General features: G+C 54.5%; 1 protein-coding gene across 1 annotated transcript; it reads right to left on the bottom strand.

Moving 5' to 3' along the window:
• Window positions 1–4,814: 4,814 nt before the first annotated feature.
• LOC125449583 (persulfide dioxygenase ETHE1, mitochondrial-like) lies at window positions 4,815–11,456 on the bottom strand. The gene is made up of 7 exons (XM_048525410.2): window positions 11,070–11,456; window positions 7,537–7,681; window positions 7,296–7,444; window positions 6,947–7,076; window positions 5,944–6,033; window positions 5,501–5,617; window positions 4,815–5,360 (listed from the first exon to the last, which is right to left on the bottom strand). The coding sequence occupies exons 1-7, from the start codon at window positions 11,160–11,162 to the stop codon at window positions 5,296–5,298; spliced, it is 789 nt and encodes a 262-aa protein (XP_048381367.1). The 5' UTR covers window positions 11,163–11,456; the 3' UTR covers window positions 4,815–5,295.
• Window positions 11,457–14,552: the final 3,096 nt, after the last annotated feature.

Raw genomic sequence — 14,552 nt, 5'->3', positions numbered from 1 at the left:
GTATACGCAGTTTTTATAATATCTCCATCTGTCCCATTTACCACAGCTCTCCCCAGGCTTGTTGCAGCTCATGAGGTCAAGTTATGGGAGATAATACACTGGTCACAGTCTCTGTAAAATGATCATTCTCTCCTTCCCTGGCTGTTGGAAGTTTTGAGATATAAGGAGAGGCTGCGATCGGAGACTGAGGGGCTGACCTTATAGGGAGAGGGAATATACCTCTGTATATAACACACCCTGAAGGTTTATAAAACCACGAGGGACATGGATTGGGACTGAGTTTGACTTATTGATCTGGCATGTATCAAAATGCAGTAAAATGTTGTTGCTTTGCGCGCTACAGAGGCAGCTGGTCCCATCCAAAGTGCATCAGGATAGCAGGACAGAGGGCAGTGTACAGTGTTACATCTGCAGAGAAGGTGCAGAGTGAGATAAACACTGATATTTCAGAGGTCTGGTTGAAAGTGTGATAGCAGGAGGGAAGAAGCTGTTCTTTAATTCTGTACAAACAGTGTTTTCAATCTTTTATATCTACCGCCTGATGGAAGAGGTGCCCAGGTCTTTTCTCAGGGGTGGGGGAGACCAAAATGAGATGGTATTGATTCGAGGTGATGGGGGGGGGAAACAGCGATATAAAAGGGACCTGAGGGGTAACTTTTTCACACAGAGGGTGGTGCATGTATGGAATGAGCTGCCAGAGGGAGTGGTGGAGGCTGGAACAATTACGTTTGAAAGGCATCTGGGTGGGTACATGAATAGGAAGGGTTTAGAGGGATATGGGCCAAAATTGGTTTGAGAATACGGTCGGCACGGACTATTTGGGCCAAAGGGTCTTCTCCCATACTGTATGAGTTCATGCCTGGCGAGAAGCGAAGAGTTTCATTGTGTGTTGTTTCAGAATGTTTTCCCCTTTCATTCTGGGGATCACTATCATCCTCACTGTTGTACAGCCGCCCCTGAAATCCTCCACTGGCCCTGTCCAAACTCCCTCCATTGCTACCCTGCAAGCAGGTTTGAGTCTGGAATGGTCTTGAGGGATGAGGATTGCGGAAGGTTGGGAGGGTGCTTTTTTTCTCGTGGAAGAACTCGCCCCTGTGCCGAGGGGCCCTGAGATCCAAACTCTGACCTTACCCCCTCCCTCTCTCTGTCTCCCCTCTCACAGAGAAGGCCCAGGCTCCTAGCGCTAAGGTCGAAGAGGAGATCGACATTGACCTGACTGCACCCGAGACGGAGAAAGCAGCGCTGGCCATCCAAGGCCAGTTCCGTCGCTTCCAGAGGAAGAAGAAGCCCAGTGATGCCTCCTAAAGCCCTGGGCCCCATTGCCACGGGCAACAGAGCTGATGGGTGTGAGAGGAAACTCCCCAGTGTCTGTAGGAACTTGTACAAATCCCACATCCTCTTGCATACAATTTAGGTTTAGAGAGGAAACCTTGTCAGGAAGTGCTATCTGTAGTCCCGCTGTTCTCCTTGAACCTGGAGTTGGGCCAAATGGCAGCCATTTTGTAGGCCTGGGAAAGATGGGGTTTTTTTCCCCTCCAGAATAATTTACGCCATTTGGCAATTTGCTCAGACTTCACTTGCTGTTCCCAGCCCTTTCACCCTCACCCAGCTCTCTAGGGTTAATTGACCAGTAGGCCCAGGACCTGCTGGCAAGGGAGAAGGGGGATAGCGTGGTGTATCTAACCCTGTGCCGTCCCCGTCCTGGGAGATGGAGTAAGGCCCTCTCTGACGTTCTGCCGTGTCTCACCCATGGCTCTAATCGCCGTTGGGTCCCCATTAACTCTGCCCTCACTTTGACAGTGACCCAATCTCATTCCCAGGAGCGGGCCCAGTGCAGTGTCTGTCCCACCCTCTGCTCTGTTTATGCACCACTCATCCTGGGTCACTGTGACCTGGTACTGTTTTGTGCTGACACTGCAGTCTGGTCTGAAGGTCCGTGTGTGTGAGAGAGACTATATGTAATTAAGTATATCACCCCCAACCCCCCTCCTTTCAGTCTGTTTGAGAGTGAGACTTTGAAATAAAGAGCCAGGCTTGACAGGATGATTTACCTTGTGTCTGTCTGTATTCAAAGTGCGTGTCTTTGGCTGTGTCTATCTATTTCAACCCTGTAAACCCGAAACAACTGCAGCTGCTGTAAATCAGAGACAAAAAAAACAGAGGTTGCTGGAGAAGCTCAGCAGCATCTGTGGAGAGTAGTCACAGTCAACTGATCAGAAAAGAGGAAGCATCACTGAAGCCGCTTCTCTCTACAGATGCTGCCAGACCTGCTGAGCTTTTCCAGCAACTTCTGTTTTAGTCCTATTGAACTCTGTGCTTGCATTCTGGAGGGTCCTGTCTCTAAAATCAGTGCAAAAACCTCCACACAGCAAACAGTGTGTGTGGGAGTGAGGCAGAAACTGGCAAGAGTGAGTGAGAGAGACACAGTGAGAGAGGGACAGCAAATGAAGTGACGGATTCATTGGTTTCAATCGCACTCTCTCTCTCTCTCTCTCTCTCTCTCTCTCTCCCCCCTGCAGTGCCTCGGTGGAGAGGCTTTGTCTCTCACAATCCACTTTCTGCAAGCAGCTGCACCCAACCATGCAGAAACATCTGCTCACGCAGCATCTGTGGCCCTCAGAGCATGCCAAGGGGAGGCACAGAGAGAGAGAGAGAGAGAGGGAGAGAGAGAGAGAGAGCGCAAGGGAGTGAGAGAGTGTGTCAAGTGCCATGGGGAAGCACAGGGTGGGGGAAAAGGGGATGGGAGCCAAGGGGAGGCACATAGGGGGCGAGTGCAAAGGAGACACACACAGAGAGGGGCACAGAAAGCAAAAGTTGGACAACAGCAGAGGGAAAGAGAAAGAACGAAGTAAAGGCAGAGGGGAAACAGAGAGAGTGAAAGATGAAGAGACAGTAACAGAAAGAACAAGAGAAAACAAAAGAGAAGGATAGCAGAGAGAGAGAGGGAGGAAGACAGGCAAGGAAAGCACAACAGATGCACAGAAGGACAGAGGGGGGTAGACAGCAAAACGCAACAACACAGGGAGAGGGGGAGGAGAAAAACCGATTGATCTCTCTCTGTCTCTGACCTGCCTAATGACTGAGCTCCCAGAATTCCCCAGGGGAGAGAATTCCAGAGATTTCCCACCCTCGGAGCGAAGTAATCCCATCCCATCTCCGTGCTGAATAGCCTGCTGCTCATCCCGAGGTCACCATCCCTGGTCCTGTTCTTCATAACTCACCCCCCGCCCCGAGGAAGACAGACTCAGTCTCCTCGATCTCTCACGACAGGACAATCCCACCATCCCAGGGATTAATCTGGGGGACCCTCCGCTACCCTCCCCCTCAGACCCACCCTCCATTCGATAAGGAGACAGGAGCTGCCCACCATATCCCAGACGGTGCTCTCCCTGAGGCTGCGTAAGACTGTGAGAGGACGCCGACACCGCTCTGCTCAGCCACCGACGTCTCCCTCCCCTCGCTGCCCCTACACGCTCAGCCTCAGTGTCTCAGGGACACAGACATTCCGATCCCGTTGAAACCTACACTTCCCGACCCCTCGCTCCCTTTCAGAAACATACTGCCTCCCCGCAACATCCTTCCTCAAAGTGAATAACCTTCATCCACATGATATCCCACCTGCCACATTCGGGCCCATTCCCCAGACTGTCCACACCCTCTTGTATCCCCCTCACTACTTAATGCCCCCGCACTGTTTGGCGTCATAGTCATAGAGCTGTACAGCAAGGAAACAGACCCTTCTGCCCAACTCGTCCACGCTTACCCGATATCCTAAATTAATCTAATCCCATTTTCCAGCATTTGGCCCATGTCCCCAACCCGATGCCTTTTAAATGCTGTAACTGTACCAGCCCCCACCACTTCCTCTGGCAGCTCCTTCCATACACGCACCACCCTCTGTGTGAAAAAGTTGCCTCTTAGGCCCCTTTTAAATCTTTCCCCTCTCACCTTAAACCTATTTCCTTTCGTTTTGTAATTCCCCACCCTGGGGTAAAATCCTTGTCTATGCACCCTACCCATGCCCCTTATAAACCTCTATAAGGTCGCCCTTCAGCCTCTGACATAGTCCTAGCCAGTTCAGCCTCTCCTTGTACCTCAAACCCTCCAACCCTGGCAACATCCTTGTAAATCTGTCCTGCACCCTCTCGAGTTTCACAGCACCCTTCCTGTGTCGTTGACAGATATGGAAATATTCCAGGTCAGTTTTTCCACAACTGGAATATTGGACTGAGGGGTTCCTGCACTGACCACCTACCACGCAACCACCCCCCCCCCACCCCGCCCCCAGCAGTATGTGTCTGCCACCCTGGCAACCATCTGTTCGTTCATACTCTTGGCATTCTGTCTGTTTGAACATTCTCCGTTCAAGTGAGTGCATCCTGCACCCCCCCTCCGCCAAACCCCATGCGCTTTGTTTCCTAGCTTCCCGCGTGGGGTAACAGCCTTCTGCAAGTGTGCTAACCCCCAAAACACAACAAGTTTGAGTAACACAACTACCCCTTCATAAATCCCTGTCAACTCTGCCATTTCTTTCCAAAGCCCAACACAGTACAAGAGAAAATATTGGAGCGAGGTCAAGCGAATAGGTCTGTGGCTTTCACGTGCTCTCTGTCGCATATTTCATTTGCCCCACTCTACCCGAGACGGATGGGATTTTGTTTTGCTCTTGGATAGGCGCATTGTAAACCGAGGTCTGAGAGCAGCCAGAAGATTGGTTTGAGCCTCACACGAGAGAACACAAAGGAACAGGGGTTTATTGCTCAGCACTCAGAGTACAGCCCTTACAACCACACCCGGGGGAGGGGGGGGGGGGCGGGGGGGGAAACCATGTTCGCTGGGAGAGCTTGGTCTACAAAGGCACAAAGTGACAGGCTACATGTCAGAAACAGAGTAAACAGATGATACAAAAAGAGGGAAGGAGGAGTCCAAAACGTTCCCGTGACCCTCAATTCTCTCCGATTCCAGACCTCCCCTTTTAATTTCCGTTCGCTCAGGATGCAAGGGGAGAGGGAAGGCATCGGGCAGTAGCTTCCCAAAGACTTGTGGTTAACAGCACTGCAGGTCCCCATGCCTAGGTTGTGTTCGCAGGAAGATTCCAGTGTTAGTGGCAAGGCTAACCACGCCACTGTGACATTCTGCCGGTCATTCGCGACGCCCTCAGGGCTACTGGGCAAGCTGCTGTCCAAAATCTGCAGCAAAAACCTGGCACTTGAGCAGGGGAGTGTTTCAGACAGGAACTAGGAGTGCCGAAATCTGATGAAACTATCTGCGGTCAGTGCAAATGGTTTGGAACCTTTAACTGCGCCACTCCGTGGGAATGTCTTGAAGGCCACACACCATGTTCGCTGGGAGAGCTTGGTCTACAAAGACACAGGGCGACAAGAGTACACGTCAGATACAGAGTCAAGCTCCCTCAACACTGTTCCCCCGCCCCAATCAAACACTCCAGGACAGGGACAGCACGGGGTTAGATAGAGAGAGAGAAGGTGGCTGTACTGACCAATCTGTTTAGGATAGGGCAGGTTCAGGTTGTTCATGATCTCGATGAACTCCGGCAGCAACTTGGAGAGACGCGGATTGAATCTTTTCTCCTCTCCCACGGTGGTAACGGTTTGACCTGGAAGGGGAAAACACACCGATTCCAGATGGGAAGCTGTGGCTGAAAGGTATCGAGAGGCACCAGGGACCACAGAAGGCAGGCAGAGGGAGCACGCTATGGCTGTTGGGGTCAGGTGGTGAGAATGAGGGAAAGGGAGGGAGGGCAGAGCCGGGCCAAGGGGGAGCAGGGTGTAATGAGGGCGGAGGGGAAACAATAAGGCTTATGAGAGATGGAAATGGAAAAGGAGAAGGCAGGCAGAGAGACAGTGGGAGGGGTGGGGGTTGAGGTAGCAGCAGAGACAGCAGGAGAGCATTCGTCTGGGCTTAGTAAATGTCACTCCTTACCTGTGTAATCATGGGCTGGATACAGCAGACACTGATCAGGGAGGGTGAATATCTGACTGTGCACCGAGCGGTACAGAGACTCCGAGCTTCCTGTGACAGACAGAACAAACTATTAATAAAAGCTACAGCATAGCGGACAGAGCCCAACACATGGCAGGGTATATTACTGGTGTCTCTCAGTCCCCGCTCTCTCACACACAGGGAGATATCTGCACACCGACTGTGGTGTCTCAGACCCCTCTCTCTCTCTCTCACTCAGGGAGATACCTGTACACTGACTGGTGTCTGTCAATCCCCTCTCTCAGGGAAATACCTGTACACTGACTGGTGTCCCTCAGTCCTCTCTCTCTCTCAGGGAGATATCTGTACACTGACTGGTGTCTCTCAGTCCCCTCTCTCTCAGGGAGATATCTGTACACTGACTGGTGTCTCTCAGTCCCCTCTCTCAGGGAGATATCTGTACACTGACTGGTGTCTCTCAGTCCCCTCTCTCTCTCAGGGAGATATCTGTACACTGACTGGTGTCTCTCAGTCCCCTCTCTCTCTCTCAGGGAGATATCTGTACACTGACTGGTGTCTCTCAGTCCCCTCTCTCTCAGGGAGATATCTGGACACTGACTGGTGTCTCTCAGTCCCCTCTCTCTCTCTCTCTCAGGGAGATATCTGTACACTGACTGGTGTCTCAGTCCCCCCTCTCTCTCTCTCTCAGGGAGATATCTGTACACTGACTGGTGTCTCTCAGTCCCTCCTCTCTCAGGGAGATACCTGTACACTGACTGGTGTCTCTCAGGGAGATATCTGTACACTGACTGGTGTCTCTCAGTCCTCTCTCTCTCAGGGAGATATCTGGACACTGACTGGTGTCTCTCACTCCCCTCTCTCTCTCAGGGAGATATCTGTACACTGACTGGTGTCTCTCACTCCCCTCCCCCCGCCCTGCCCACCCTGCACCCGCGCCTCACAGATGTAGCTGCACACTGACTGGGTTGTGCAGTGGGGTTACCTTGCTGAAAGTCTGTCCTGCCACAGCCCCGGATGAGGAGCGCGTCCCCGGTGAAAGCGATGCTCCGATCGTTCAGCACATACGTGACACAGCCATTCGTGTGGCCCGGGGTCGCTCGCACCTCCAGACCCTGTGACAGCGCACACAGAGAGACAGAGAGAGGGATTTACACACCGCCTACCCGAAAGAAGCAGCTGGTGGGCTGGGGTTGGGGGGCACGTGCTGACGGATTGATAGATAGGTTAGTAGATAGATAGACAGCGAGAGAGAGGCAGGCACAAGGGGCAGTAGGGATGAGACAGAGATTTTGGCGGAGAGCTGGGGGGAAGGCACTCTGACAGTCACTCACAAATCTCCCAAAGGTGACAGTGTCACCATCACGGACGTGTAGGTCTGCTGCTGCCCCACTGCTCTCTGCAATGACAGACCGACACCCCGCTATCCGCTTCTTCATCTGCCCTGTCCCAGTCACATGGTCCGCATGCACATGGGTATTGGCTGCAACAGAAAGGGCTAACATCACACAAACGCCCAGGCCCTGGGTTACTCAGGGTGTGGGGGTGGGGGGTGTCGGTCGGGTCAGATCTTACCAGCGTACAGGAGCTTGAGGCCCAGGTCCTGGATCAGACGCACATCACGGTCAGCAGTCTCCCTCACGGGGTCAATGACAATGGCCTCCCGGGTCTCCGCATCAGCTAACAGATACGTGTAGGTGTAGCTAACCTTCTCAAAGAGCTGTGTGAGAGCAAGACAGAGTGATTAGGAGACAGAAACTCTCACTCTGTCTTTCCAAATTCCTCAGATACTTTTCACTCTCCCTCCCAATACCCCAGTCATTCACTAACCTCTCCCAGTTATCCCCTAATTTTCCCAGTTTGCCAAGTCCTCCCCTCACATACCTCAATTCCCCATCACTCACTGTCCCTTCTGCCACAATTAAATCTCTCTCCCTATCTGCCTCGATTGCCCTTTTGCCTCTCCCTCTCCCAACTCTCCTCTATCCTTCTTTCTCTCAGAAAACAGAGATCGAGGGGTAGAGGCACACAGTTCCTTGAAAGTGGGGTCACAGGTAGACAGGGCGGTTAAGATAGCTTCATCAGTCAGAGCATTGAGGATAGGAGTTGGGACGCCTTATTGTAGCTGTAGGCCTTCGTGAGCGCTGCATTTGGAGAACTGTGCGCGGTTTCTGGTCGCCCCACTGTAGAAAGGATATTATTAAACTAGAAAGAGTTCAGAAAAGATTTACTGGGATGCTTCCTGGACTGGAGGGTTTGAGTTATAAGGAGGAACTGGATAGGCTGGGACTTTTTACCCTGGAGCTTTGGGGTGACCTTACAGAGTTCGATAAAATCATGAGAGTCGCACGTGATATAGACAGACAACAGCTTTACCCGGGGGAAGGGGAGTCTAAAACTAGAGGGCACAGGATTAAGGTGAGACGGGAGAGATACAAAAGGGTCCAGAGGGGACAGTTTTTTTCCACAGAGGGGTGGGGAGTGTCTGGAATGGGTTGTCAGAGAAAGTGGTGGAAGCAAGAGGCATTTTCTCATTGAAGAAGCATTTAGACAGGTACATGGATGGGATGGGTACAGAGGGACAGGGACCAAACACAGGCAAACGGGCTGGATTAAATTGTGAAAACTGGGGCAGCACGGACGGGTTGGGCTGAAGGCGCCTGTTTCCACACTAAACCTCCACCCCACCCTCTCCTGATTTACCCCAATTCCTCATTAAACCCTCGCTGTTTTAACTGTGAATATTTCGGGGCCCTGAATCTAAGGAAAGACAGACTGACATCAGGTGCAGCCCAGAGAAGGTTCACTCAGCTGATCCCAGGGATGGATGGACTGTCTGATGAGGGATGGGTTGTGGTAGGATGGGGCTGTACTCGATGGAGTTTAGAGGAGCGAGAGCCAACATTAATGAAATATACAGGATACTTGGGGGGGGGGGGGAGAACCTGCCAGGGGAGATGTGGAGAGGTTGTTCATCCCCACTGTGGGACAGCCTAGCACTAGAATCTCAGAATAAGGGGTTGCCCATCTGGGGACAGAGACGAGGAGGAATTCCTCTGTCAGAATCTGAGGAATTATTTACTGCAGGGTGCTATCGCGGCCGAGACAGACACTAAATCAGGAAGGGAATCGAGGGGAAAAGTCAGAGAAGGGCGTTGTGGAATGCCAGATCAGCAACAATCTTATCAAACGGTGGGACGGAATTGATGGGCTGAATGCCTGCTTCTGATCTGCCATTTTCAGACATATTTATCCCCTCCTGATTTACCCAGCTTTCCAAACCCCTTGCCTCTCGCCCCCACCTGCCCCGGCCCCAAACCGCCTCGCCCTTGCCCCCACCCTCAAGCCCAATGCCCCTCCGCCTCCCCGGGTCTCCAAACACCGACTCCCCCGCCGCGACCCCACCCCCCCCCCAGCCCAAACCTCTTCTGCCCCCCCGCGACTCACCCCCACCGGCCCAAACCCCCTCCACCCCCACCGGCCCCAAACCCCCTCCGCCTCCCCGAGCCCAAACCCCCCCCAGCCCAAAGCCCCCTCCGCGCCCCCCCCCCCCAGCCCAAAGCCCCCTCCGCGCCCCCCCCCCAGCCCAAAGCCCCCTCCGCCCCCCACCAGACTCCCAATCCCACCTCCTCGCCCCCCCAACTCTCCTCAAGCCCCACCCCCAGCAGTCCCCAAAATCCTTCCCTCTTTGCCCCACCCCAATTTCCACCCCTGTACTGCCACAGTTACTCGGCCTGTCTGCCCCCCTCCTCTCCCATGGCCTGTCTGCCCCCCTCCTCTCCCATGGCCTGTCTGCCCCCCTCCTCTCCCATGGCCTGTCTGCCCCCCTCCTCTCCCATGGCCTGTCTGCCCCCCTCCTCTCCCATGGCCTGTCTGCCCCCCTCCTCTCCCATGGCCTGTCTGCCCCCCTCCTCTCCCATGGCCTGTCTGCCCCCCTCCTCTCCCATGGCCTGTCTGCCCCCCTCCTCTCCCATGGCCTGTCTGCCCCCCTCCTCTCCCATGGCCTGTCTGCCCCCCTCCTCTCCCATGGCCTGTCTGCCCCCCTCCTCTCCCATGGCCTGTCTGCCCCCCTCCTCTCCCATGGCCTGTCTGCCCCCCTCCTCTCCCATGGCCTGTCTGCCCCCCTCCTCTCCCATGGCCTGTCTGCCCCCCTCCTCTCCCATGGCCTGTCTGCCCCCCTCCTCTCCCATGGCCTGTCTGCCCCCCTCCTCTCCCATGGCCTGTCTGCCCCCCTCCTCTCCCATGGCCTGTCTGCCCCCCTCCTCTCCCATGGCCTGTCTGCCCCCCTCCTCTCCCATGGCCTGTCTGCCCCCCTCCTCTCCCATGGCCTGTCTGCCCCCCTCCTCTCCCATGGCCTGTCTGCCCCCCTCCTCTCCCATGGCCTGTCTGCCCCCCTCCTCTCCCATGGCCTGTCTGCCCCCCTCCTCTCCCATGGCCTGTCTGCCCCCCTCCTCTCCCATGGCCTGTCTGCCCCCCTCCTCTCCCATGGCCTGTCTGCCCCCCTCCTCTCCCATGGCCTGTCTGCCCCCCTCCTCTCCCATGGCCTGTCTGCCCCCCTCCTCTCCCATGGCCTGTCTGCCCCCCTCCTCTCCCATGGCCTGTCTGCCCCCCTCCTCTCCCATGGCCTGTCTGCCCCCCTCCTCTCCCATGGCCTGTCTGCCCCCCTCCTCTCCCATGGCCTGTCTGCCCCCCTCCTCTCCCATGGCCTGTCTGCCCCCCTCCTCTCCCATGGCCTGTCTGCCCCCCTCCTCTCCCATGGCCTGTCTGCCCCCCTCCTCTCCCATTGCCTGTCTGCCCCCCTCCTCTCCCATTGCCTGTCTGCCCCCCTCCTCTCCCATTGCCTGTCTGCCCCCCTCCTCTCCCATTGCCTGTCTGCCCCCCTCCTCTCCCATTGCCTGTCTGCCCCCCTCCTCTCCCATTGCCTGTCTGCCCCCCTCCTCTCCCATTGCCTGTCTGCCCCCCTCCTCTCCCATTACCTGTCTGGCCCCCTCCTCTCCCATTACCTGTCTGCCCCCCTCCTCTCCCATTACCTGTCTGCCCCCTCCTCTCCCATTACCTGTCTGCCCCCTCCTCTCCCATTACCTGTCTGCCCCCTCCTCTCCCATTACCTGTCTGAACAGGAGCCCAGGGGGAAAGTTCATTGCCCCACTCATGCCTCTCTGAGCTGCCCTGAAAGCAGCTAATCCTCCTGGCCCAGCCATTTCCGCTCCTCCTGGTCTGGTTGTGCCGTCCCGTCAGCCCCCGCCGCGAGTCCTCCCACCTCCCATACCCGTCCCGTCAGCCACCGGGCGCCGTGCGTCCGTTCAGCGATCGAGTAGAAATTCCGGATCCCGTCCGCCGCTGCACTTATGCGGCCGATTCGCCAGCTGCCCGGAGGCGGGGCGGTCACCGCAAACTGACATTGGCGGAGTTCGGACGACGGGAAACCCGCCAGAAGTAATGAAGGCCTCCCACGGCGATGGGGAGGGGAAAGGGGCCGTGCCGCCATCTTTGTGCGAATCCCGGGGGCGTGTCCCCGGGCGGGTGCGTGGCGTCATTGAGGCGGTGTACGGTCGAGTCGGGTTCTGATTGGCTGATTTCGGGAGCCACCATCTTTTTGAGGGGCATATGCTCCTGGAGGTGGTGGACCATGAGTGGCAATAGAAAGTCAATTCCCAAACCGTGAGAGATAGTAGGAACTGGAGCCAGAGATAACAAAGTGTGGAGCTGGATGAACACAGCAGGCCAAGCAGCATCTCAGGAACAGGAAAGCTGATGTTTCGGGTAGGGATCCTTCATCCACTTTAGTGACACCTTCCACCCCAACTTTAAGTTCACTTGGACCATCTCTGATACCCCTCTTCTCCTTCCTCGACCTCTCTGCCTCCATCTCTGGCAACCAATATCCTGGAAACCAATATCCATTTCAAGCCTACCAACTCCCACAGCCACCTGTCACCCACCTTCCTGCAACAATGCGTTCCCCTATTCCCAATTCTTCCGCCACTCCAGGACATCCCAGATATCCTCGTTTTTCAAGAACTGCGACTTCCCTTGCACAGTGGTTGAATAACGCCCTCGACCGCATCGCTTGCGTTTCCCGCACCTCAGTCCTCACACCCCTTCCCCGCGATAACAACAAAGACAGAATTCCCCCTCATCCTCACGTATCACCCCAGTAACCTCTGGGTTCAACGCATCATTCTCCGCCACTTACGCCATCTGTAATCTAACCCTACAACCAAGGATATATTTCCCTCCCCACCCTTATCTGCCTTCCGGAGGGACCGCTCTCTCCGTGACTCCCTCGTCTGTTCCACACTCCCCACCAGCCCCGAAACCTTTCCCTGCAACTGCAGAAGACGCCGCACCTCCCCCCTCACCACCAACGCAGCCCCCCAAGAAAACCTTCCACATTAAACAGATGTTCACCTGCACATCTGCTAATGTGGTCTACTGTTCTCGATGTGGCCTCCTCTACATCGGGGAAACCAAGCGGAAGCTAGGAGACCACTTTGTGAGCACCTACACTCGTTTTACAGCAACCAACACCTCCCAGGTGTGAACCACTTCAACTCCCCCTCCCACTCCTTGGATGGCGTGTCCATCCTGGGCCTCCTCCAGTGCCACAACGATGCCACCTGGAAACTGGAGGAACTGTACCTCATATTTCGCTCGGGAAGCCTACAACCCAATGGTCTCAATGTGGACTTTACAAGCTTCAAAATCTCATCATCCCAAGACCAGCACTCCCCTCTGGTCCCCACCTCCCTGACCTGTCCGTCTTCCCTCCCACCTACCCACCCCTCCCTCCTCACTGACCAACCCAATCCCAGCTCTCTGCCTACATTCACCTTTAGTGACTTCATCCCTACCTCCTTGACCTGTCTGTCTTCTCTCCCACCCTATCCCTCTACTATCTACCTGTTTGCACCGCACCCCGCGGTCTCTATTTATTTCAGAGCCCCCTTCTCCTCCCCCATTTCTGAGGAAGGGTCCAGACCCAAAACGTCAGCTTTCCTGCTCCTCTGATGCTGCCTGCCCTGCCGTGTTCGTCCAGCAGACCATTTGTTATTCTGGCTCCCAAATCATTCAGCTTACGCTGGCTAGAGGAAAGGAACTTGTAATAATCACTTAGGACGTTACTAAATAAGGGAAAGTGATGCATCTGCTGTCCTTGTCACCCTAGAAAATCTCTGCACTACTGATCTCTGAATGGTTCTAGAATAGTTTCAATGCCCTTCGCTGGGTGATACTACAAAGATCATTTGGGGACGTCAATCACTGGCCAGCTCCCACTACCTCACATCCAGTCCTGAGGAAGGTTAGTGCCCGAAATGTTGATTTCTTTCCTCCAGACACTGCCTGGCTTCTTCCAGCCTCCAGTTTGTCTACGTTTGTTTGAAAGTGCTGCTTGAGGATCTTAGGTGAATTTCTGCAGCGCATCTTGTGGCCAGTACACACTGCTGTGACTGAGCATCAGTGGGGGGTGGGTGGGAGGGATGTTTGTGGATGTGGTGCCAATCGAGCGGGGGGCTGCTTTGTCCTGGATGGTGTTGAACTTCTTGAATGTTTGTTGGGGCTGCCCCCATCCAGGGGCAAGTGGGGGGTATTCCATCACACTCCTGCCTTGTGCCTTGTAGATGGTGGGACAGGCTTTGGTTGAGGCAGGACGGGAGTTACTCGCTGCAAGATTCCCAGCCTCTGACCTGCTCTTGTAGCTGCTGTGTTTATATGACAAATTCAGTTGAAATTCTTATCAGTGCTAAATCCCAGGGTGGAAAGTCATCGACGAAGCAGCTGAAGATGGTTGGGCCTAGGACTCTCCCCTGAGGAACTCCTGCAGAGATGTCCTGGAGCTGAGATGACTGACCTCCAATAGCCACCACCAACTTCCTAACAGCCAGGAATGATTCCAACCAGCGCGGAGAATGTTCACGGATTCCCGTTGATATTGCGAGGGTGACAAAACCAGATTGAAGTGTAATTGATTGTTGGGGGTGGTGAAGCAGGGAACAGACTGTTCAAATTTGCATGTATTGTTTGAACTAATGGGGCTGCATGGGCAGCGGGTGTAAGACACCGATTTGTGAAAAGCAACAAGTGGAGCTGCTCTTGAAACCCTCTCACACCGGCACTGTATCTGCAGATCCTGTGCTCACAGAGCAAGAGCACATTTGCAAAGAGCTGTTCTGTTCTAACGGATCTCTGCACTGGAATAGTTTCAATTCCCTTCGCTGGGAATATATTGTAGAGAAGTGCACAGATGATTTGGAAACATGGCTTGCTGAGACCATTCGATTATTCAGACTGCTTCACATCGGAGCAGTGTGCCACATTTGCAGTGCACTGTGAGTAAACAGGCTTCTCCCGAACTCCCCAACAGATTTATTTATCAGCTACACTTGGAAACGTCATCTCTATGTCCATCCATTTGAGAAGAACATCATCAGGTGAGTGCGAGCCCGTCACTGACTCTCAGTGCCTGATCCTGGAAATTATTACAGCACCTTCTGCAGTGCTACTGAGAGATATGGAAACTAGAACTGCGCACGGAGCTCCAAGTGTGGGTCTAACTGAGGGATACGGGGACCAGAACTCTGCACGGTGCT

The sequence above is a fragment of the Stegostoma tigrinum genome, chromosome 46, assembly GCF_030684315.1.
Source record: "Stegostoma tigrinum isolate sSteTig4 chromosome 46, sSteTig4.hap1, whole genome shotgun sequence".
In the NCBI taxonomy this organism is placed as follows: domain Eukaryota; kingdom Metazoa; phylum Chordata; class Chondrichthyes; order Orectolobiformes; family Stegostomatidae; genus Stegostoma; species Stegostoma tigrinum.
Note: the sequence above shows the minus strand (reverse complement) of the source record. Positions and strands in the feature narration are given on the sequence as shown.